The 23,735-nt window shown below is 35.1% G+C and overlaps 1 protein-coding gene and 1 pseudogene across 6 annotated transcripts in view; one reads left to right on the top strand and one right to left on the bottom strand.

Annotated features, from left to right (window-relative positions):
* Positions 1–2,397: 2,397 nt before the first annotated feature.
* Positions 2,398–23,735, top strand: part of TRIM37 (tripartite motif containing 37) — a 153,932-nt gene continuing 132,594 nt past the window's right edge. Inside the window, exons 1-8 of one of the 6 annotated variants that reach the window (XM_006924887.3) lie at positions 2,398–2,934; positions 4,546–4,647; positions 12,142–12,182; positions 13,711–13,827; positions 16,522–16,609; positions 18,429–18,551; positions 19,917–20,040; positions 20,911–20,978. In XM_006924887.3, the coding sequence (XP_006924949.1) occupies positions 2,914–2,934; positions 4,546–4,647; positions 12,142–12,182; positions 13,711–13,827; positions 16,522–16,609; positions 18,429–18,551; positions 19,917–20,040; positions 20,911–20,978 (684 nt within the window). In that variant the 5' untranslated portion in view covers positions 2,398–2,913. The remainder of the gene's footprint in view (positions 2,935–4,545; positions 4,648–12,141; positions 12,183–13,710; positions 13,828–16,521; positions 16,610–18,428; positions 18,552–19,916; positions 20,041–20,910; positions 20,979–23,735) is intronic. The other 5 variants (XM_025041817.1, XM_025041819.1, XM_025041821.1 and 2 more) reach the window with 5 other exon arrangements.
* Positions 22,807–22,924, bottom strand: LOC112473392 (annotated as a pseudogene).

Here is a 23,735-nt window from a genome sequence, read left to right as displayed (position 1 = left end):
CAGCAATTAAAATCTCACATGTCAGACTTATGAAGAAATGGACTTGCAAAAGGAAACTCTAATGGAGAAGAGATCAATTCCAGAGAGATTTAGGAAGATGTCTTGTTAGCACTTGATGGCTAGAGGTGGAGTATGGTAAAGGAAGAGATTTGGACTGGGTGACTAATGATGCCTTTCACAAAAGAGGGGAATGTAGAAGGGCAGATGGATAAATTTCGGTCAAAAGGACGGAATGGGAATAAAGACATTTAAAATATATGTGCATATACACTTAGTCTTGTAATTTCAAGCAAGGAAGTCTAACACTTGTTCCTCTATTTTTTTTATGATTGGAATAACAAAAATGTCTTGGCCTATTGTAAAGAACATTTATGTACTATGTCAGTCACATTTGAAATGTGAGTGAGCATGCTTTGGAAATTAAAGGCTAGAGAAAATATTTGTATATTTACATTATATATGTGTAGAATTTTCTAATTTTGAACATTTCGTTTGTAGTTGTACTCACATTATTGGTGAGACTGCCATGTGACCTATCAAACCATAAAGCCAAACTTTTGTAATAGCAGGTTTTTCTGTGACAGCTTCTTTTATTTTTTAATGTCGAGCAGCATGAGATCTGCTTTCAAATACTATTTTAGACTGTCTCTCTTGTATTTCAATACAAACTTTGTTCTCCTTCAGCCTTTATTACTGTAATTGTTCATTCTATATGAAAGCTAAGAAATTGAAATCAGAAGAGCACTGGCAACTGCTGCTTGCCAGTTGTGTCTGTGTATTTTCCTATTTATTTTTAAAGAACTTGACAATAAGATAATTGTCCGAAGTAGGTACAGATTTTGATACAAATGTTAATCCTTAATGTTAATCACAAGGTTATTTATAGTAGCAATACACACACACATCTGGCTAATAGTAAGTAAATAGGAAAGTACATCATGATGTATCTATGCAATAAGAGGTCAAGTTGCCAATAAATTATTGCTGTTACTGTTCTGGGAAATGCTGAAGCTATGCTAAATGGGAGTGAGGGGAAGGAGATATTGCAGTTTCATGGTTAAAATTGGGCTTTGATGTCATACCTGAGATGTAAATAGCAGGTTTTAAATTCTAGCTGTGTGATCCTGAGCAAATCACTTCTATGTGCCAGCATAGTTGGAAGCACAATGAGGTGGTGTTTGGAGCTGATATTTAGAAATCCTTCAATAAATTGTATTTCCATATATGTAATAAAAAGGAGGCATTGAAAAGACTACGAAAAATGCATCAAATGTTAGTTTTGCAGGTTATAGAATTATACTTTAATATAATTTAAAAACTTGTTTTGAGCATGTATTTGTCCATTGACAAATTTACAAACAGGGTTGGGAGAGTAGCTGCAGTTAAAATTGTCCTGTCTAGTTTGAATATTTCAAGAACAGAAATCCCCCCACTCCCTTAATTTACAGCCACACCTTAGTAACTCTGGCAACATTAAGTTCCTATCCATAAATAATTTTTGGTGAAAGAACTTTTCAGTCACAGATTAATCTTCCTAAATTATATCTTTGTCCATGGCTCACGGAGTTAAAAAAGTTATCCACTACTTATAAGTCCAAATGCTTTCATATTTAAGAACTTTCTAGGTTATTGTTGATCTCTACACGTGCACTCTAGGTTAGGCTAAGTAGAATAGTTGTTTGCAACAGACCAGAAAGGAAAAATTAAATTCAAATTAAGAATTTGATGCACAGCCTTTGTCTCACACCTTAAATTCCTGCACTATTTGAACACCTATTTTATACTAGAAAATCACAGAAAGCAGCTGCCAATATAGGAAAGCTGAATACTGCTGATACTTTTTGCACTTCCCAGTCTAATGGCGACAGCGCATCTCAAGTGGTAAGAAATGCAGGGTAGAGTTGGGTGTTGTATGAGTCTGACGTCTGAACATCCCGTGGTCCTGTTCTTCCACCCCCGAAATGAGAAACTACGCTCTAGGCGTCACAAGTTGGAGCTCTGCTTCGATTGGTAGGGCAGAAGTCTTAAAGACCTGAGACCCTGGGTTTCCTCCCAGAGAAAACCACTAGTATGGAAGCCCCTGCACCAGTTTCTAAAAGGGCGGGCCAGAGACCGCTTGCATACCAATCGAGAGTGGCCGTTGAAATCACGTATTTCGTGGGGCCCCACGCTAGAATCACAGAGTCAGAATACGTAGGGGTGTGGCTCTGGAGTTTGCGTTTTCCTTCAGCACTCCAGGTGGCTCCACTCTGGCGCGCAAAAGTTTGAGACCGGTGGAGCACCGCCTCCCCTTCGGGGGCGGGGCACAGCCAGGCGCCACGCTCTCCGCCGCCTGCGCTAGCCTAGGGTCGAAGGCACGCAACCCTGCGGCAGCGAGCCGCCAAATCTCGTGTGCGCCCCCGCACCGCGGGAACTAGGTGCCTGCCTCTCTCCGCTCCGCGCCTAACGCAGCGTCCTGCGCGCATGCGCGCCACTGCCTTCCCGCGCCGCCGCGCCTCCAGCTACCCTGGTTACCGTTGGTGTTTGCGAATTCCCTACAGCGCCTTCTTAGCTGGAGACCATCGCCGCGGGGCTTCAGCTGCGGTTCCATACGCGCGCGCCCGCCCGCGACACGTGGGCTGAGGCTGCCTCGCGGTCGCTGGCGGGCGGGTAAACAGGGTGGAAGGAGCTGCGGCCACCGCTCGCCTTCCCACTGCGCCCTAGGGCGGGCGCGCGGATGAAAATGGCGAAGTGGGGGTAGCCGGCCCCGAACCCGAAGCAATGGGGCGCGCAGATGGGGCGGTCGTTGGAGCTCCCTGACGTGGGCGCCGGACTGTTCTCCGCGGCGACTTGACCTGGCGACCTCGGGCCGGCGCCTAATAGGTCAGACCGCGGACTTCGTGGGTCGCCGTGGACCCCTCCAAGTCGGAGGCAATGGATGAACAGAGCGTGGAGGTGAGGGTGGTTGAGGAGGGTGGTGGTTAGTCTGTCCCGCCACCCGCTGAGAGTTCTTTAATGGGGCCGCCTTGCCCTAGTCCTTCTGGTAGGACACCCTATCCCGCCGTCGCCTCTGTGGGGAGGGCTGGCGAGGTGCGAAGGATGCGGTGCTTGTTCTGCAGCCCCCCGGGTGCTGGTGCTGTGACCGTTCCTGCAGTCAGATGGTGCGTAGCCTGGCGTTTTCAGGTTGTCTCGGCACTGGTACTCATCCCCACGGGTTTTTGGTTTTTTTTTTTTTTTTTGCAAACTACAGCCTGTGCAGAGCAAAACTGCAAATTCATTAGATGGACGTGCCCTGCCACTCGCAGTCAGTTTTTTTGCGAGTTCATGGGCGGATCCAAATTGCCTCCGAACGGGTAATCATTCCTCCCAGCGGTACATTTTGTAGACTTTTGTCTTTCCTATATTGAGGATATTCTCTTACTAACTTACTTGGCTGTAGCTTGCCAGAACAACCTATTTTTTAAATATCTTAATCTTGTAAACATCACATAGTTGGGATGTTTATGTAAAGGCTAGGAACATAAAACGAGGTTATTGGATCTAATTATGTAAAAATTGTCAACTTTTGAACCTCCCAAATACTAAATCCTTGTTTCTTAGTAAGGGCGACTATTACTGGGTACTTACTCCCCTTGAAACTAGTTCACCCTCTAGTCTTATTGTCCGCTCCCCAGCCTTTGCACCTTACAGGTTCTTTCTGGCCCTGCAGAATCATGACTAGATTAATGTGTAATTTTTTTTCCCCCTCAGTTCCTCATGTGAGAGTATTATTATAAATGTTCGATAACTTTACCTTGGTTTTAGGAGCATTTAGTTCTGGAATAAAGTAAAAATGAGTACTGTAAAAAAAACCTTAAAATATATAATCTACACTTAATTATGACTTTTTTGTCAGTTACTTCTTAAATTGATTCACCTGTGGCTTGCAAAGATAATTCTGTTTCTTCTGTTTACGTAATTTTTCCTTCTTCCCAAAGCATTAGTAGAGCTGCCACCAAAATTCTCTATAGGGGCAAAATTTCTGCTCTGCAGCATCAGGGCAGAAATTTGGATTTCTGGATTTCTAATTAGTTTTTCCCTTGATCAGAGTATGCTGCCATTAGGATACGTATCTTTTTAAAACTTCTTTAATTATGAAAGCAACTCATCCTCCTTGGGAATATTGCAGAAAAAATAAAAAGTTCATATCATTAATTTAATCATATAGTGTCCCTTTTTTCTTATCGTACATCATAAGCATTTTTTCTATATCATTAAAAAAGTCAAGAAATATTTGTAGTAACTTGCCATTATAATTAATGCTTCAGTGAAAATATTTGTGTAAGTCTGTTTGCATTTCTTATTCTTTCCTTAGAATAGAACCATTGCGATACGTAGAAAAAAGGAAGCACTTTTTCCCGATGTTCTGAGGGATCCTGGATTATAAACAAGTCCTGATATGAAATATAGTTAAAACTGAGATGTTATCAGCCCCAAATAAATGTTAATGTCAAGTAATTATTTTAAGCATGCTTTTTACTTTTGATTCAGTTGCCTAATCTGGTGGACCTTAAATTTTATTTCCAGAGCATTGCTGAGGTTTTCCGATGTTTCATTTGTATGGAGAAATTGCGGGATGCACGCCTGTGTCCTCATTGTTCCAAGCTTTGTTGTTTCAGCTGTATCAGGGTAAGTTTTATTAGTTTACATGCATTTAGTATATGTAGGATATAGTGTAAAAATTAACTTTTTTTTTTTTTTTTTTTTTACATTTTGTGCCCTTTTAAAAATGCTATAAAGGAATGTTTTTTAATATGGAGACCGTCAATGTATAGTGCTTAGTATTATGGAGATGTATAACCTTCAAGTGGTAATTGCCATGAAGTGTCTGGAAACTAAAGCCCACTGTAATTTTAGTATAGTTAAAATATCATATCATTGCACACTTAAGTACTTAAGAAACAAGAAATTATTTTGGTTGGGTATAGGGATTCAATAGCACATCTGCAGACCACGGTTGAAAACTGTCCTGCCCACATTACTTTTATTAGATTTTTTCTTTTACTGAGAAAATCAAAGCCATCTAACATGCTCTTTACCTTAGAATTTCTCTTTGGTTCCTTATTTCTGCCTAGGGAAGATAAAGATCCCTTTGTCAAGAGTAATATCTCTAACATTTAAATCATTTGCTTCCAGTCACACAGTAAATGAGGAGCTGGTTTTGAACCCAGGAAGTCTGGTTTTAAAACTTGTATTCTTTGCCAATACTCCATGTACAGAAGATCTAGATTATATACCGTGCCAGTTCTCCCACTTGTAAACTGGGACTCAATCTTTTTTAGCTTTGTTTCCTCAGCAGTAGAATGTGGATAACAGCGTCTGCTTTACAGGATGGTAGTGGCATAAATGACATAAGCTAAAAAGTAATTTAGACATTATTAAGTACTATCCTTTTGTAAGTTGTTATATAATTCTTGTTAAAATAGCAATTAATACACCTATTGTTATGTTTTATAAATGACGAGACCGAACCTAGAGAAATTAAGTAATTGGCCTCTCTCATGGTTAATTAAGTGGTAGAGTTGAGATGGACTCAGCACTTTTGATGAGGGTTCATTATACATATGACTTTTGATTATTACCTTATACCTCATTGATTCGTCATTTCTCTACTGGTACCTCTTTCTCCTCTTGCTCTTTAAAGGCATATATTTCTTAAATATTGCTGTTGGAGTTCTCTACTCTGAAGTTTCCGGGAAAATTTTGTCCACTTTAGGAAATTTGATTTACTCTTGCATTTACTCTTATCATCTCTGTGTGTATGGCTCCTAAATCTATTCCTTCAGCATCGACCTATAAATGTCTTATCTGATTGTCCTCTAGCATCTTGAACCTTTTTCCAGATCAGAGTCCTCCTATTTTCTCAAATTGACTCTTTTTGACTTTTTTCTTTTTGTTTTGTTCTGCCAATCACTCAGCCTTGAAATCTCTTACACTATGATTTTTAAGTCCTGTCATTTATCTCCCAGTATCATTTATATCTGTCCTATCATTTATATATGTCCTAGTATCATTTATACCTGATAGAGAAATAAAGACATTTTTATTTTTACCTCATGCTTAGATTATTATAGTTATCTTCTAACTGATCTCTGTCTTGAGTCTTTTTTTATCTCTAATTCATTTTGTATACTGCTGCCATATTGATGTTTTCTAGTAATTTTTACATTTCTTTTCCTTTCAGAGCCTCTGAAATTTATTGCCTGAAGAATAAAGTCCAAGAATGTTAGCTTTATATTCAGACCATCTGGATAATCTAGTTCTAATCTTTCTTTCTAGAGCTGTCTTGGTTCCTGAATGCACTATTCCTATGCTCATTCAACAAATATTAATCGTATGCTTACTTGTAGTTAGGCATTGACTTCCCGAGGAGTTAGTTGACCTACTAGTTGGGGTATAGACCAAAAATTAAATAGCTATATGTTAGATACCAGTAAGTGCTATAAAGGAAAATGAAACCGAATAAGAGTATATAGACTAGGGAGTTTTAGGAGGGCATAGGCGGGTTAGTAGCTGTTTTAGATAGGGTGTCTAGAAAGGTCTTTCTAAGGAGATGACATTTGAGCAGAGACCAGAATGAAGTGTGGGAGTTGTGAGTGTCTAGGGGAGAAAATCCTAGGCAGAGAAATTAGAAGGGGCAAAGGCTCTGAGACAGGCATATGCTTAGTGTATTGAGAAATAGCAAAGAAACCAGTGTGACTGGAGCAAAGTGGACAGGGAGGGAGGAAAAGGAGATGAATTTGGAGATGTCGCTAGGGGCATTGGTATAGATGTTGGATATATATTTTTTTTGAGTGTGATGGTAGCCATTGGAGGCTTTCGAGTGATGTGAATGTTTTAAAAGCTATCACTCTGGCTACTGTGTGGAAAGTAGACTGAGCAGATGGGAGAGTGAGGAGACCAGTTAGAATGTGCTTTATTAGTGAAAAATGAATGGTGGTTTAGACTAGAATGGTAACAGTAGAGGTGAAAATAGGGCAATTCTGGATATGTTTTCAAGATAGAGCTTACAGATGGGATGTGAGGAAAGTTTTTTATAGCATTTGGATGAATGAATGGTTTTTCAGTATTCTGATTAGAAAAAAACGGGAGGAGCAGATTTGGGTAGGCTATAGATATAAAAGTTTTGTTTTTAAATATATCGAGTTTGAGATGTTTATTATACATCTAACGAGATGTTGGCAGTTGGAAATACGAATCTGGAGTAGGGGAAGGAGACTTTAGAGAGGTTGAATTATTAGCATGTAGATATATTAAAGCCTGGGGATTAGTTGAGTTCACCTGATTACCTCCTGGGGAAGAGATTTTTAGGTCTGAACTCTGGGGTGCTCAACATTTAGAGGTCAGGAGGAAGAAGATTCAGCAAGGATAACAAGAAGGAACCGTGAGTGAGGTATCACAGAATTCAAGTAAGAAATATGTTTCAAAGCGTGCAAGATTAGCTGTGTCATATGGTTCTGGCCTAGGAATTGACCATTGGATTTGAGAATGTGTAGGTCATTGGTGACCTTGATGAGTAGCTTCAGTGGAACAGCGGGGACAAAAACTTAATGGCAGAGTGGGAAGAGAGTGAGACAGCCAGTATAAAAAGCTCAGAATATTGTTGTAAAAGGGAGAAATAAGGCAGGGGATTGAAGTGGGAGGGAATGTTGAAAGTCAACATTTTTCCTTTTTGAAGAAGATTTGTATCTTGTTTGGATTGAACCAGAAGAGAGAGAATATTAATGATTTTTGGAGAGATGGGGATAATTACAGGAGCAAAGTCCTTGAGAAGCTGGCCACGCCACCCAACCAAATTGTAATATTATTTGAATGCCTTCCTTTCTCTTTCATCTCATTTCTGTTCATTTGACCTTGGCCTATACAGATACTTGTGTCGTTGAATCAAAAGTTCAGACCCATGAATAGACTTGTCCAAAATTACCTAGTAGTTGGTGACAGACCAGAACTGGACTCACTCTCAGGCCAGTGCTCTACCAAGACACTTGTACACACATGTACACATACACACACCCCAAAATGTGGGCACATCAAGCTAGCTCTCCTTCATTTATCCAGCTACACTCATTTCTTCCTGTTTTTTATATTTTCTCCCCTGCATTTTTTGCCTTCATCTTTCTAATTTTTTTTACTTGATTTTTAGCATAAGTAGCACTTTTATGTTTGCCTATATTTTGTTTTTAATTTTGCAGCCTTTATTTTTTATTAGGTATAGTTGATATACAGTAAAGTGCACATATTTAAAGTGTACAATTTGATAAGTTTTGACAAATGTATACACCTGAGAAACCATCACCATAGTCAAGATAGTGAACATATATGTAATCCCCAAGTTTCATTGTGCCTCTTGCTTTTCTTGTTCCCAGGCAACCACTGGTCTGCTTTTTGCCACAATAGATAATTTCTGATGTTCTGGAATTTTATACAGATGAAATCTTACAGCATGTACTCTTATGTACTTGACTTTTTTCACTCAGCAGAATCATTTTGAGATTCATCTATGTCTAGTGTATTGCTGAGTAGTAGCATTCCATCATATGCATGTGCCCTAATTTATTAACTTATTTTTGGTTTTCAGTTTTAAATAAGGTATAATTGACATATAAAGTTGAGGTGTACAACATGTTTGTACATTCAGTATTTATATATATTGCAGAATGATGACCATAGTAAGTGTAGTTAATGCCATCACCATACATAGTTACAAAATTTTTTTTTATCGTGGTGATGAAGACTTTTAAGCTCTATTCTCTTCGCAACTTTCAAATATGCAGTACACTATTAACTATAGTCACCATATTGTACACATTCATTTGTTGATGGACATACAGGTTACTTCTGGTTTTTGGCATTTACATGGAAAACTTATTTGAACACTTACATGCATGTCTTTGGACTTAAATTTTTTTCTCTTGGATAAATAAGAATGGAATGGCTAGATCATATGGTAGATGTATGTTTAACTAACTATTGAACAAATGGTCAAACTGTTTTCTAAAATAGTTATTTTATGTTCTTAACAGTGTATGAGAGTTCCATTTTTTTCCACATTGTCAGCACTTGGTTTGTTCAGTCTTGAATTTTAGCCATTCTCATAGACGTGTATTGGTACCTCACCTTTTCCTTTAAGATCAGGAAGAAGGCAATGCCTACTTTCATTACTTCTATCTATTACCTTCTCTCCCAACTCCTGAGAACCACTATGAATTTGTCTAAGTACCTCATCTAAATTCAATCATACAACATTTGTCCTTTTGAGTTTATTCCTAGGCTCTCTGTTTTATTTGATTGGTCTCTATTTCTGTTGTTATGCCAGTACCAAACTGTTTTGATTACTGTAGCCTTGTAAATTTTGAAATAAGGAAATTCAGGGTAGTTTTGATTCCATTCGAATTTTCGATTGGGTTTTTCTACTTCTTTAAGAAACACCAGTGGGGTTTTGATAGGAATTGCACCGATTATTTAGGTTGCTTTGGGTAGTATTGTCATCTTAATACTAAATCTCTTAATCCATGAGTGCGGGATGTCTTTCTATTTACTTAGGACTTCTTTACTTTCAGCAATGTTTTGTAGTTTTCCATATGCAAATCTTTCAACTCCTTGGTTAAATTTATTCCTGGGTATTTGTATCGATGCAGTATATGTTTGTATGTATTGTTTTCTTAATTTGTTTGCTAGTGTGTAGAAATGCCAGTGTTTTTTGCGTGTTGATTTTTGTATCCTGAAACTCTGGTGGATTTATTAAACAGTTTTTGTGAAATCTTTAGGTTTTTTACATATAAGATTATGTCATCATAAACAAATAATTTTACTTTTCTATTTTGGATGCTTTCTGTTTAGTTTTCTTGGTTAATTGCTTTGGCTGAATTTTCAGTGTTACGTTGAATAGAAATGTTATAAGTGTGTATCCTTGTCTTTTCTCTGATCTTAAGGGAAAAGTTTTGAGTCTTTAACCATTGAATGTGATAGGGTTTTTTTGTTGTTTGTTTGTTTTTTACTCTGGGTTTTTTAAATACAACCTTCATCAAGCTGAGAAAGTTCCCTTCTATTCCTGTTTCATGAGTGTTTTTATCATGAACGGATAGTGGATTTTGTCAGGTGCCTTTTCTGTATCAATTGAGATGATCATGTTTTTTTTCTTCATTTTATTAATATGACATATTACCCTGAATGACTTTTATATGTTTAACTGTCCTTGCACTTCTTGAATAAATTCCACTTGGTCATGGTGTATAATCAAGGAAACTTGAGCTTGATCACTTGTTTAGTGTCACATAGTAAGTGCCAGAGCTAAGAATCAGTCTTAGGTCCGAATACTCTCTAAAGCTTGTGATTCTTCCATTTAATGAAGAAGAGAAATTCTTCAGTTGAATGTACAGGAATTTCTATAAAGATATTTCCTTAACATTACTTGCACATTAATATTGTTCACTGTTTCTTACCTTCGGTTTTGGTTTGGGAGAAACGTTGTTTTTCCCAAAGCATTAAAGTTACCATATTTATTTTGTGATTAAGTTAAATTATAGAATACAAGGTAAAAATGCCACATAGATTTAGAGAAGAGCAAAGCTACCAGCTGGGATAGGCAGCAAAGTTTTATGGGCATAATCAGTAAGCATTCTCATCTGACAGCACATGGAGGGAGGGACTATATAAGCAGATACATAAATGGGATGCCAAGAGTGGTATATACTGTAGCAATAAGCCTGTTTGGAAGGAAGGAGCATATTAAAAAATATGGACTGGTTACTCCCTATCATGGTTCCAACCTTTAAAGAGTTTATAGTTTATCAGAGAAGGTGAGACCAACAAGTAAGTCTGTAATAAAGTGTTATAAGCACAGTGAAGGGGGAAATACAGGTTTTTGTGGTAGAACTTGGCATTGGTATCTAAAATCTTTAGAAGGTCAGGGAAAGCTTTCTGGAGGAAGTAACATAAACTGATATGATATTTAAAGGATGAGTAGGAATAACCTAGTTGAAGAGAAGTGTTGACAAATGTTCTGGGCAGAGAGACCAAACATATTTAAATGCTTAACCTTGCTGGCTACCCTAAGGTGAAGTGGAAGATGAGGCTAGGGAGGTGTAGACTGAGATCAGCCCTGCAGGGAGGTGGTGCTATGACTATAGCAGAGCATGGTTTCAGGGGAAGAAGTCTGACCCAAATCTTGTGTTTGCCAAGAGACCGAAGAAATAATTTTCAAGGTTTTTAAGAATGGAGGAATCCTTTTCCACCTATTTTCTTTTTTTCCAGCTTTATTTTCTGTGGTGTGAAGTAGAGAAAAGCTTATGATTTTTATAGAAATACGAAGGGATAAACAGGAATATCAGATACTGGGAATATGTAGGTATAGGATTATATAGTCATTTGCCTCTGAACCTATACCAGGCTGTTAAAACCTAAAATATTTAACCACAGTGCTATTGTTTTTGTAAAGGTATTCAGGAAGTCTTTGCATCTCCTTTGTATGTGGTGTAATACTCTTCCCTATCCAGTAATAATGAAAACTATTAAATTAATAGATTTCGAGGTTTAATAGAGACATTTTCTTGTAAAACATTTTTACAATTATGAGGAAACCAAGTTATGTAGATGTTCAAGTTCTTGAACTGTAGAACTCTTAAGATATAAAAAGAGGTTTGCTATATTGCTTATTCATATTTTAGGTCTAATTTGTATATCCATAATGTATATATTTCAAAATTAGTTTGCTTTTTTAAAAAGGAATTTATTACTATCTTAGACTTCCTCAGGGGTTTTATAGTTAGAAGTAAATCATTACTGTGGTTTATTTTTGGAGATAGCAGTAACAGTATCATTATTGTTTACATGAAGATTATCCACATCTCTATGAGATCCAGCTAGTCCTAGGATCATTTTATTTCCCATGAGAGAATAGCTTCTTAATTATTTTGGAATGAGTTCTGTCCCTTTGAAAGTTCGTCCTGGCCACAATGATAATGAGGGGAGATAGTAGATTGCCTCCTATTTCTATAAGTATCTCTATAATTAATGCAGGCACCAGAGAGTTAAACTCATTAAATTTGGTATATAAATATTCAATATGTGCAAATTAAAGTAATGGTGTTTCTACAATCAAAATATAATTTTTTGTCTTCTTAGCGCTGGCTGACAGAGCAGAGAGCTCAATGTCCTCATTGCCGGTAAGCATTTTGCTACGATTATTTGTGAATTTGGAAAATAATTAGGTGATGGAGTCAGAGCGTGCCCTAGTACTCATAAAATTCTTTCTGCAGTCTGCTGCTCTTTCTTCTCTTTATGAATACAGTTGAAAATAAGCAATCTGTCTAGACATAGCCGTGCAAACTAATTTATCTGACCCAGAATTATGTAGAATGCATTACATTGTTTACCTTCTTTTAGAAAATCATTGTGTAGTTTCTTAATTTATCTTTTATAATTAAAAAAAAAAAAAGATTTCTGGTTTAAAAAATCCAGATAGTATAGGTAAATATAAAATAACAAGTCTTCTGATTCTGTTACTCCCTACCTACTTTTTTCAAGAAATAACACTTTCAGAAGAAATTGTTAGGTTTGTTATCTACTCTTCTAAACATTTTTCAGTGTACATACTGATATGTATACACATAGATTTTTTTCTTAAAATACACATAGTACTGTTTTGCCGGTTTTTTTGTTTGTTTGTTTGTTTTGTTTTTTTTTTTGGTATAAAATATGGCGGTACCTTTCCTGATGGTATGTACGCATACATCATTTAAAAAATGTCTGAATAATCTATTAGGTGACTATACATTGATTTATTTATGCTTATATTGAGAGACATTTAGATTGTTTCCACTTTTGGTTATTTCAGTTAACGATGCCAAATTGCATTGAAGGAAATGTTTCCATTTTACATTCCTTCACATTCCTATCAACACTGTATATTACCAGTCGATCATTTTTTTTGTCATTCTGCTGAGTGAAAAATGGTATCTTGTTTTTAATATGCTTTTTTAAAAAAAGATTGAAATCGAGCATCTTTAGAAATTTTTTTAGACATTTATTATTTTTTCCTTAGTCTTCGCCTCTTTTGCCCCTTTTCATGTATTTCTTTTTTATATTAACTTTTAAGAAGACCTGCACTATTAAATGGAAATTTCTGTAATGATGGAATGTTTTGTATCGTCCAGTTTGTTAGTTATTAGCTACATATGACAGTTGAGCACTTGAAATATGTCTGGTGTGACTAATGAAATTTTATTTTTTTTTAATTTTAATTTTAATTTTAATTTAAACAGTCACGTGTGGATATTGGCTCTCATTTTGGACAGGACAGCTTTAGACTAAAGAATTGAGAATTCAGTCTGTACTCTGAATTTCCAGTATTTTTTTGTTAGTTTTTTTTTTGTAAATGATAAATTAATGTTAAAATAAGTTGCAAAGCATACTTTTTGTTGTCTTATTATTTTATTAGTAATATGGTATGAATGTGATGTGAGCTCTATTTTGAGGTATGTTAATTTTTTTCATGATAATTTTTTTCCAGCTTTATTGAGATAACATTGGCAAATACAACATGAAGATTTGATATACGTACATTGTGAAAGGATCCCCCCCCCATAGAGATAATTAATGCATCCATCACCACATATATTTACCTTTGGAATGTTTATTTTAGGAAATAATATCAAATTTCTGAATTAGAATATATGTATATATCTTCTCCAGTGCTCCACTCCAGCTACGAGAACTAGTAAACTGTCGTTGGGCAGAAGAAGTAACACAGCAGCTTGATACTCTTCAACTCTGTAGTCTCACCAAACATGAAGAAAATGAAAAGGACAAGTATGTCCTCGATTTCTTTGTTAAAGTATTTCATAGAATTTGCCATGTTATTTTAGTGAAACTATTGGAAGTTTTCTTTTAGTTTCGTAGGTGAACACTTAAGTATTTTTCTTCTGGCATGGTATGGGTATCACTGTTTGAAAAGATCCTTCTAACTCTTGATTGGTTTTTTTTTTATTAGATCCTTTCATAAAAGGAGTGGAACTGCCATAGTTTCCTAATCTGCTAATCTCTCTTCTTTGTCTATTGATGCCTACTGGCTACCCCTGGGTTTGTTGAAGATACATATAGACCATTGATTAGGAATTATTCTGATAAATTTCCTATATTGAAAAAGATATGTTCTAAATTTGGAGGTGTGGAAATCATGCTAAATGAGCTTCCAGACAGTATCTAATATGCTGTTTCTTCATACTTTTATTTTCTATTTGATATTCTTATAAATGATTATATAAGATTACTTATAAATGAGAATATAAAATGTAGACCTATTTAGGTATTTTCTCGAAGCTCAGTGTACTTCAGTGAAAAGCTTTTTAAAAAATTCAACTGTGTCCTCTGGAAAGGTAAGAGAAAACTTAAATATTTTTATTATGGTAAAATACTCATAACAAATTTTACTATCTTAACCATTTTTAAGTGTACAGTTCAGTAGTGTTAAGTATATTCACATTGTCGTACAACTCATCTCCAGAACTTCTTCATCTTGCAAATCTGAAGCTCTTTACCCATTAAACGATAACTCTATTTCCCCTCCTACCAGCCTCTGACAACCACCATTTTACTTTTTCTACAAATTTGACTATCTACTCATATAGTTGAAATGATCTTGTCTCTTTGTGACTGTCCTTTACATTGACTAATATCCTTAAGGTTCATCTGTGTTGTGGCATATGTCAGAATTTCCTTCCTTCTAAAGGCTGGTTAATATATTCCGTTGTGTATATGTATCACATTTTGTTTATCCATTCATCCATCTATCGATGGACATTTGGATTGCTTTCACTTTTTGACTATTGCGAATAATGCTGCTATGAATATGGGTGTTCATCTCTTCTAGACCTTGCTTTTAAATTTTTGGGATCAATACCCGGAAGTAGTATATTGCTGGATTATATGATAATTATGTTTTTAATATTTTGAGGAACCTCCATACTGTTTTCCGTGGAGGCTGCATAATTTTACATTCCTACCAGCAGTGTGTAAGGGTTCCAGTTTCTCTATGTTCTTGCCAACACTTGTTTTCTGTTTTTTTTTTTGGATGACTGCCATTCATCATAATGGGTGTGAGGTAATATCTTATTGTGGTTTTGATTTGCATTTACCTGATAATTAGGATGTGGAGCATCTTTGCATATGTTTGTTGGCCATTTGTGTATCTTTTTTGGAGAAATGTCCATTCAAGATCTTTGCTCATGTTTTTATCAGATTTTTGTTTTTGGGTTTTCTTTTTTTGCTTGTGTTGTAGGAGTTCTTTATAGATTTTAGATATTAACTCCTTATCAGATATATATGATTTGCAAATATTTTTTCCCCATTCCATAGTTTGTACTTTCAGTCTGTTTATTGTGTCCTTTGATATACAGAAGTTTTTAATTTTGACGTAGTTCAGTTTATATATTTTTCCTTTTGTTGCATGTGCTTTTGGTGTCCTAGCCAAGAAATTATTGCCAAATCCAATATTGGAAAGCTTTTTTCCTATGTTTTCTTCAAGGGTTTTATAACTTTAGGGCTGATGTTAGGTCTTTGATCTATTTTGAGTTAATTTTTGTATATGGTAAAAATTACCATATAAGTTAATGGTATTCATCCACTAGGGCTGTCATAATAATACCATATACTGCGTGGTTTAAACAATAGAAGTTAAGTTTTGGAGTCTGGAAGTCCAAGATCAAGGTGTTGCGTTGGTTAGTTTCTGGTGAGACCTCTCCCCTTAACTTGGATATAGCTCTTTCTCTGTCCTTACATGGCCATTTCTCTGCACCTATACTCCTAATGTCTTTTTCTTTTCTTGTAAAGGCATCAATCCTATTGAGTTAGGGCTCTATGCTTATGATCTCATTTAACATTATCTCCCTAAAGGTCCTATCTCCACATACAGTTACATTAGGGCTTTAACATAGGCATTTGGGAAGGAGGAATGCGATTCAATTCATAACCAGGTCCATCTTCATTCTTTTGCATGTGGATATCCAGTTTAAGGGAAAACTTAAAAATTGAGTTCATTTCTCATTAGAATCTGGTATTACTTTGTACAGTTAATTACATGTCTTAATTATTGTGAGTGTTGGTCATGTGTAGAAAAAGTATTCGTGCATGCTTACATGCTTATGTAGGTATAAACACATAATCTGATTTGCCCCCAAATTTAGTATAGGTTAGAATTTATCATCTATAATTATCCTAGGGAATGATATTATATTTGTACTTTATTCAGAAACTAGTCTGCATTTTTCATGTAATTGTAAATCCTTGTAGATTAACGAAGTCAATACTTAAAGAATTGTGTTCCAGTGTAATTCTTTAGCATAATTCACAGAAGCCATGGAATACATTTTCTATTGTTTCCTGAGATATAATCTTTTAAGATTGACCAACCTGTTTGCCCAAACTTAGGAATTTGTTGAGGTGATTATGTTCCAATTTAAATTTATTTCATTTATTTTATAACTATTTTTTTTTCATAATATATAGATGTGAAAATCACCATGAAAAACTTAGTGTATTTTGCTGGACTTGTAAGAAGTGTATCTGCCATCAGTGTGCACTTTGGGGAGGAATGGTGAGCAGAATCAATTCAGCATATTGTTTTTAGTTAGAGACTAGAAAGCATGGAAATGTTTGATTTAGAAAATAATTTTAATCTGTTATAGAATGAAAATTAAACGATTCTACTTTATAGCAGAAGTTATTTCTTCTTCCTTCTTTAATCCAGAAAAACAACTTTTGTGGGAAATTTTAATGTGGAATGTGTACCGCTTACATAAATATTTTCTTTTCATTGAAAACCTGTAAAACGTATAGTCATTTGCAAATCTTTTGTTGGAGGATCGGGGTCTTTTCTTTGATTGAAATTCAGTTGACCTGATGTCCTGGCCATGATTTCCAATTTTGGTTTTTTGAAAGTGAAACAACAGCTTTCGACATTTGTGGAAAATATGAATGCAAACATCTAAATCTTAAGATTTTCCCCCCCCAGGATAATTCAAAAGTAGTTTTTTAAAGTTGCCTAGCTTTATCAAATGTCAAACATTCAAGTTAGTTTTTCTAGAAATAGCTTTTTATTTTATATTTGTGTTTTATTTAATTAATATTATATATCTAGAATAATAAGTACAATTAGCATAAATAGGTTTGAGAATAAACAGTCAATTTTTGGTGGGGAAAGTTAGTCATAGTGGGAGCATAAGTGGGGTAGACATCTAGAGGTGCTTTTTAGCAATGAGAGTTGATCTCTCTGGGCATCAGTTAACATGTAGAGAGAGAATGATAGGCAAGTTGATTGAGTAGAGCTCAGTTCAGAGAGCTCTCTGTTAAAATTTGAATACTAATTTGCTGACTAGAAACAGTTCAGTTCCCACAGTTTGTTAAACAAGTTTCGTAAGAAGCAGTGGAAACATTTTTTTCCATACTTAAAGTGGACATGCAAAAATCCACGTCTTTTTTCTCTTAGAGACCATAGCTGGCAATTTGGTTGAACAAGACAATTCTAATGAGATCTTAGCTATTATGGAAGCGTTCTTAAAATAGAAATTTAAGTTCTGTTTACCAATCCAGAGTGTTATAAATTACAATAGTAAAATTGGTTAGAAAATTGATTTTAGGTTTGTTAGCTCCAAAAAATTATTTTTTGAATACAGCTTGATTTGTACGGCTAATTTGTGAGGTTTTCTGTCTCTACGGTAACGCTTTGTGGCGTGAGGGGTGGGTTCATTGTTTTTGCTAATAGTGTACCATGAGTCTTTCCTCAAGTGTCTAATTTATCTAGTTGTGCTAGAGACTGGGGATACAGTGATTAACAAGACAGATAACAACTAGTTCTGTATTTAGTTGTTGTGATATTAGGAATAAGTATACAGTGTTGGTGAGAGTGGATAACTATGGGATCTGACCCCGTAAGCCTGAGTTAAGCTCCAAAAGATGAGTAGGAATTAAGAGGTGGAGAGTTTGGAGAGAGAAGGCAAAGGAGAATTATTTCTGATAAGTAGGAGTTACTTTTGCAAAGGCCTGGTGGGAAGAAGGGAGAAGTTTGAGGACATGGAAGAAGGCTAGTGTTGACCAAGTGAAGAGTGGCAAATAAGGTTGTGTCAGATGCTTTGGACCATGGTTAAGGATTTGGTTCTTTCTATTGAGTGAAAATCTCTAGATAACTGTAAACATTTTGCTAAAAACCATTATTCACAATTGAAGGATTTCCTACCTGGGTCAGGCGATTTTAAGCAAGCTCTGGCTTGTTTTAACAAAGTAAAGGCAGCCAAAAGATAAAACTTATTTGAAAATATTTACCAGTTTGTTAGTGTCCATAGACTGTTAATAAAGGAATATAAATTCAGATGAGACATATGAAAATGTTCTAAAACTACTCTTATTAATTTAAATAGCATGGTGGACATACCTTTAAACCTTTGGCAGAAATTTACGAGCAGCATGTTACTAAAGTGAATGAAGAGGTAGCTAAACTTCGTCGGCGTCTCATGGAACTGATCAGCTTAGTTCAAGAAGTGGTAAGAGTATAACCAAAAGATCATTATCCGTTTATAGTCTATCTTATATAATGTATATTTCGATAATACAAATCAATCAGATGTTGAAGTTAAGATTTGAAAATTTGATAGGATATATTTATTGTCAGTCTCACCAACTTCAAACTAACTGAGAAATTTGGATCCAAACCCCTGGCCTGTTCTGCAGGTGGGGTTAGAGAATTGCCTCCTCTTATAGAGAATCAGTGAGTTCAATAAACCTGTTTGTTAGAGAGTCATTATTGACTTACGAAGTCATTAAGTCATTCATTCTTTGGACCTCTGGCTTTTGAGAGTTTCTGTTACCAAGGAATGAATTATTACTGGTGTCTTGAATTAGATTCTTGTATAATTGAAAGTAATATTTAACACTACTCTTCAGATATTGTATGGGTCAAACAGCTTTGGTGAGCTGTTTACCATTTATAATACTGCCATGAGAAAATGCAATAAGCATCAAACATTTAGGTACTAAATATACTTTTGGAATATATTTTGTTTAAAGTTGCCAGAATGACAATTGTTATTAAATAGGTTTGTGACCATTCCTAACTTAAGATGTCGTTTTTATTTTACCCCTTCAGGAATCAAGATCCAGATCATCATTGATAACGTTCTTTATATAGAAAGCAGTGTTTTCGAGTTGCATGTATGCTATCTGCAGAATCATTTTGGAATATAAACAAGTGGAATGGTTCTATTTGGCCATCATCTAACTACTTTTTTTCCTATTACTTTCTCTTGGCAGTATTAAAATTTAGTCATTAGGGAGGGTGTAGTAGGCTGAGATTCTTACTGCTTATATTTATAATAATAAATATAGGAAAAATTGCTTTTTATTTGAGGTATGCTATTACAAAATCTATATATACTCTAATCTTTGAAAAACTTATTTTGTTTCTGTGTTTTGAAAAAGAAAAACTTGTAAACTAAAGTAGATATGGCTTAAAATTTTTTAAAATTTGTTTTAGGGTTGTGCACAATGTGAATTGGCTTTGGTATACATTGTTTTTGAATGGTGGTTTCCTATCAGAGATATGATTGAGTCTTTGAGTATGTGCTCTGTGTGTGTTACCTAAACCAATTTTTTGTAATTGCATATCTGTTTATTAATTGTTTATTAATTGCTTATTTTTAAGAATTTTTTCCTCTGGTTCAGCTCGATGTACAATTTTTTTTTAAAGCAGTGAGTTTCCTATGATATAAGACCAATTAAAAAGTATTATTGGCTTACAGTTTTTAAAGAGGAAATTAACTGACTTTAAGAATAATTGCAGTGATTAATATCTATTTGCTTCTGTTTTAAAAATTCTTCAGTTAAAATTTTTTTACCTGTTTATGTTCTAGGAAAGAAATGTAGAAGCTGTAAGAAATGCAAAAGATGAGCGTGTTCGGGAAATTAGGAATGCAGTGGAGATGATGATTGCCCGGTTAGACACACAGCTGAAGAATAAGCTTATAACACTGATGGGTGGGTGTTTTTCTATGCTACTGGGGTGCATGGTGCTTTGAGCTTTCTTGAGATTCAGTCTTTGAAAAGTAAAGTTTGGTGAATTGTTTAGGCTAGGAAAAGATTGATTTCAAAAAATAAAAATTTCACCTATTAAATGTCTCTCTGTATCAGGTAATGTTACTCCAAATTGATACAGCTCCTGCTAACCTCATGAGATATGCTTCCAGTTCTTCAGACTTTGTGGTTTAAAAGAAAATGGTCTGATTAGGCAAGCATACCTATTTGGTCTCCTTTTTTTTTTTTTTTTTTTAAATATGTAAAGCAGTTTCTTTTCTATTCCTGATAATCTCTAGTAATTCCTATAATTATAACTCCTTTATTCCTGTGTGTTTCCAGCTTCTTGAGACTATTTTCCTTTGGGCATTCTTTTTTACAGGTTCTTATGTTCAAAGAACAAACCTACTGCTGGCATTAAACAAATATCTTGCCCACTTACTACATTCTTTTAAGCCACAAATTTTGGGGAGGAATTATTATGAAATAATTGAGTAAAAAATTCACTTTTCTAGATCTTTATATTTTGAAAGATGCAATAACATTAATTTATTTACAAAGTATTGTAATCATATATTTCTTAGATGAATTTAGTTGATCTAAATTGCATTTTCTCTAAAACTAGTAAGGGTTGGTTCTGAAATCCTCTTATCAAAGCTACTATAGTATTAGATTCAACCTCCTAGAGCTCTGGGAAAATTTTTTTAGGGTAGCTATAATGAAGTTTTGCTTTTTTAAAATTGATGCCTTATTATTGAATATGTTCTGTGAAAGTTAATTTTCTTCTTAAACCAATAATGAGCCTGAATGTTAGTGTTTTGCTATTTTTAAAAGGTCAGAAGACTTCTCTCACACAAGAAACAGAGCTTTTGGAATCTTTACTTCAGGAGGTAGAGCACCAGGTAATGAAATATTAAATGAAATAAAGTCTTTAACTGTTTTTGTGCATATGCTTTAAAAAATTTTAAAGATTATGTAAGATTAAAAGATCCGGGGATTTATGTGCCATTCTGGGGATTTTTATGAAATGAGAATCAGCTGTTCATCTCAAGTTTTCTCCATTGTGTTTGGGAACTAGAGAAAATTAATTAGATTTTGTTTTGTAAGGATGGAATTATTTTTACTGGGAATAATGCATATGCATCTGTAAATTTATAAAAGATTATAATGTGATATGACTTAAGTGGTATCTTTGAGATAGAATATTATTGCTAATTACAAGCCCAAATTAGTATTTTTATTTATTAAGGACATTTTAATTAAGTACTAAATAGACAGCCTGCATTGTTTTAGATGTTTAGAACGTAGCAGTGGAGAAATGGAAAAAATCTGTCCTCATAAGTTTATATTTTAGATTAGGGGTAGGTGAGTGTGAAGAACATAGCGAATGAATAAATAAAATGTATAGTGTCCCTACAAGTATTTGATATAGTTATCTGTCTTGATTTTGGTTTTTGGAATTCTTGAGTTCTTTTCTATGCCTGATACATAGCTGTCCCCTGAGATTTCTTAATTATCATCTTGGGGATTCCCTTCACTTCTTTCTTGCATTGAATTCCATGTTTCCTCATTCTCATGGCTTCCACTTTCTTGATTTGCTCATTTGTGATGGTATTACACTTCCTATTTTAGCTTTCTTGAAAGGGTAATCAGAATAAATTTTTCAAAATTGTATGTCTGAAAATGTTTTTATTCAATCTTTACACTTGACTGACGGTTTGGCTGGTAAGATTCAGTACATAAATATTTATTTAAATTCTCTTGTTTTCTAGTACTCCCACTCATAATTATGCATGTTGTTCGCCTAGTCCAGGGACTTTATTTTATTCCTTCAAGAGAATAAGCCAGCAGCCTTCTGCCAGTGATGTGACAAATTTAAACCTGCTTTGGTGAAGTAGGGCCAGGGATCTGGGGATCTATGTGCCTTTTTTAAAACAAACAAACAAACAAACAAAAAAAACAGCTTTATTGAGGAATAATTGATATAAGATAAACTGCGTGTATTTAAAGTGTATAATTTGGTAAGTTTTGACAAATGTATACACCTGTGAAGCCATCACCATAGTCAAGATAGTGAATACATCCATCTATCCTCCAAAATTTCTTTGTGCCTCTTTGTAAACCTCTCCTGCTTCTACCTAGCCTTCCCCCACCAGGCAACCACCTATCTGCTCTCTGTCATTATAGATTAGTTGGCGTTTTTTAGAGTTTTATATAATTGAAATCATATGCATTATATGTTCGTTTTATGTCTGTCTTCTTTCACTGAGCAAAATTATTTTGTGATTTGTTCATATATCAATAGTTCTTACCTACTTAATTGCTGAGTAATATTCCATTATATGTATATGCCACAATTTGTTTTTCCTTTCAACTGTTTATGGTCATTTGGGTTGCTTCCTGTTTTTGGCTTTTACAAATAAAGCTGCGGTGAATATTCATGTACAGATGTGTATATTTCCTTTTCTCTTGGGTCCATCTGAGATAAAATGTCTGGGTCAAATGGTAGATAATGATTAACTTAGTAACTGGCAACTGTTTTCTGAAGTGATTGTACCATTTTATATTTCCATCAGTAGTCTAAATAGAGTACCAGTTCCTCCACATATGGCTTTAATTTGCATTTGCCTTATAACTAATGATGTTAACCTTTTTTTTTTTTTTTTTGGTTGACCTCACAGATGGCAAGGACCTTGTCAGCTTACAATCCCTTATTTTTTTCATTTTTTATGCCTACAGCACCTGGTCTTCCTAGGTGGTCTTCCATCCAAGTACTAACCAGGCCTTATCCTGCTTAGCCTCTGAGATAGATGGGATAAGGCTTGTTAAGGGTAGCATGGCCATAGACAAGCATCCTTTCTTAAACTTATTTGCCATCTGTATATTTTTCTCGTTCAGGTGTCTTAAACTTATTTGCCATCTGTATATTTTCCTCGTTCAGGTGTCTATTCAGATTTGTCTCCTATCATTTTATTGATTTGTTTTCTTGTTGGGTTTTGAGAGTTCTTTATACAAAGAACTTGATGTAAGTCCTTTATTAGATATGTTTTACAAAGATTTTCTTCAGATCTGTGGCTTGTCTTTTCATTCTCTTAAAAGTGCCTTTTGAAGAAGAGAAGTTTTTAATTTTGATGAAATGTAAGTTATCAATTTGTTCTTTTGGTGTCATAGCTAAGAAATCTTTACATAACTAAAAATCTCAAGATTTCTCTCCTATGTTTTCTCCAGAAGTTTTTTTATAGTTTTAGGGTTTTTTTTGTTTTTTTTTTTTTAAGTCTGATCCATTTAGAGTTATTTTTGTATGCGAGATATTTGATCCACAGTGGTTTTTTGTTTTTGTATGTTTGTTTTCACATATTGCTATCCAGTTCTAGCACTGTTTGTTGAAGATCAGCCTCTCATCACTGAACTGCCTTTGCATTTTTATTTTTATTTTTTTAATTATCTTTTTTTAATACCCCCATTTCACCCTCGACCTATGGATGTTGCCGTCTTCCCTTAAGAACTGGATCTCTGAAGGTGGGGCATCTCCTCTCATGTGTTCTCTGCACACACCTGGGGCCTGATGCACCCAAGGTATGGATTGTAGCTTCACTAGGGCTCGAACCCAGGACCTTTTGCTTATAAAGTAGACGTGCTAACCACTACTTTTAACCACT

The sequence above is a fragment of the Pteropus alecto genome, unplaced genomic scaffold (genome assembly GCF_000325575.1).
Source record: "Pteropus alecto unplaced genomic scaffold, ASM32557v1 scaffold98, whole genome shotgun sequence".
NCBI classification, from domain to species: domain Eukaryota; kingdom Metazoa; phylum Chordata; class Mammalia; order Chiroptera; family Pteropodidae; genus Pteropus; species Pteropus alecto.
This window is presented reverse-complemented; position numbering and strand designations above follow the sequence as displayed.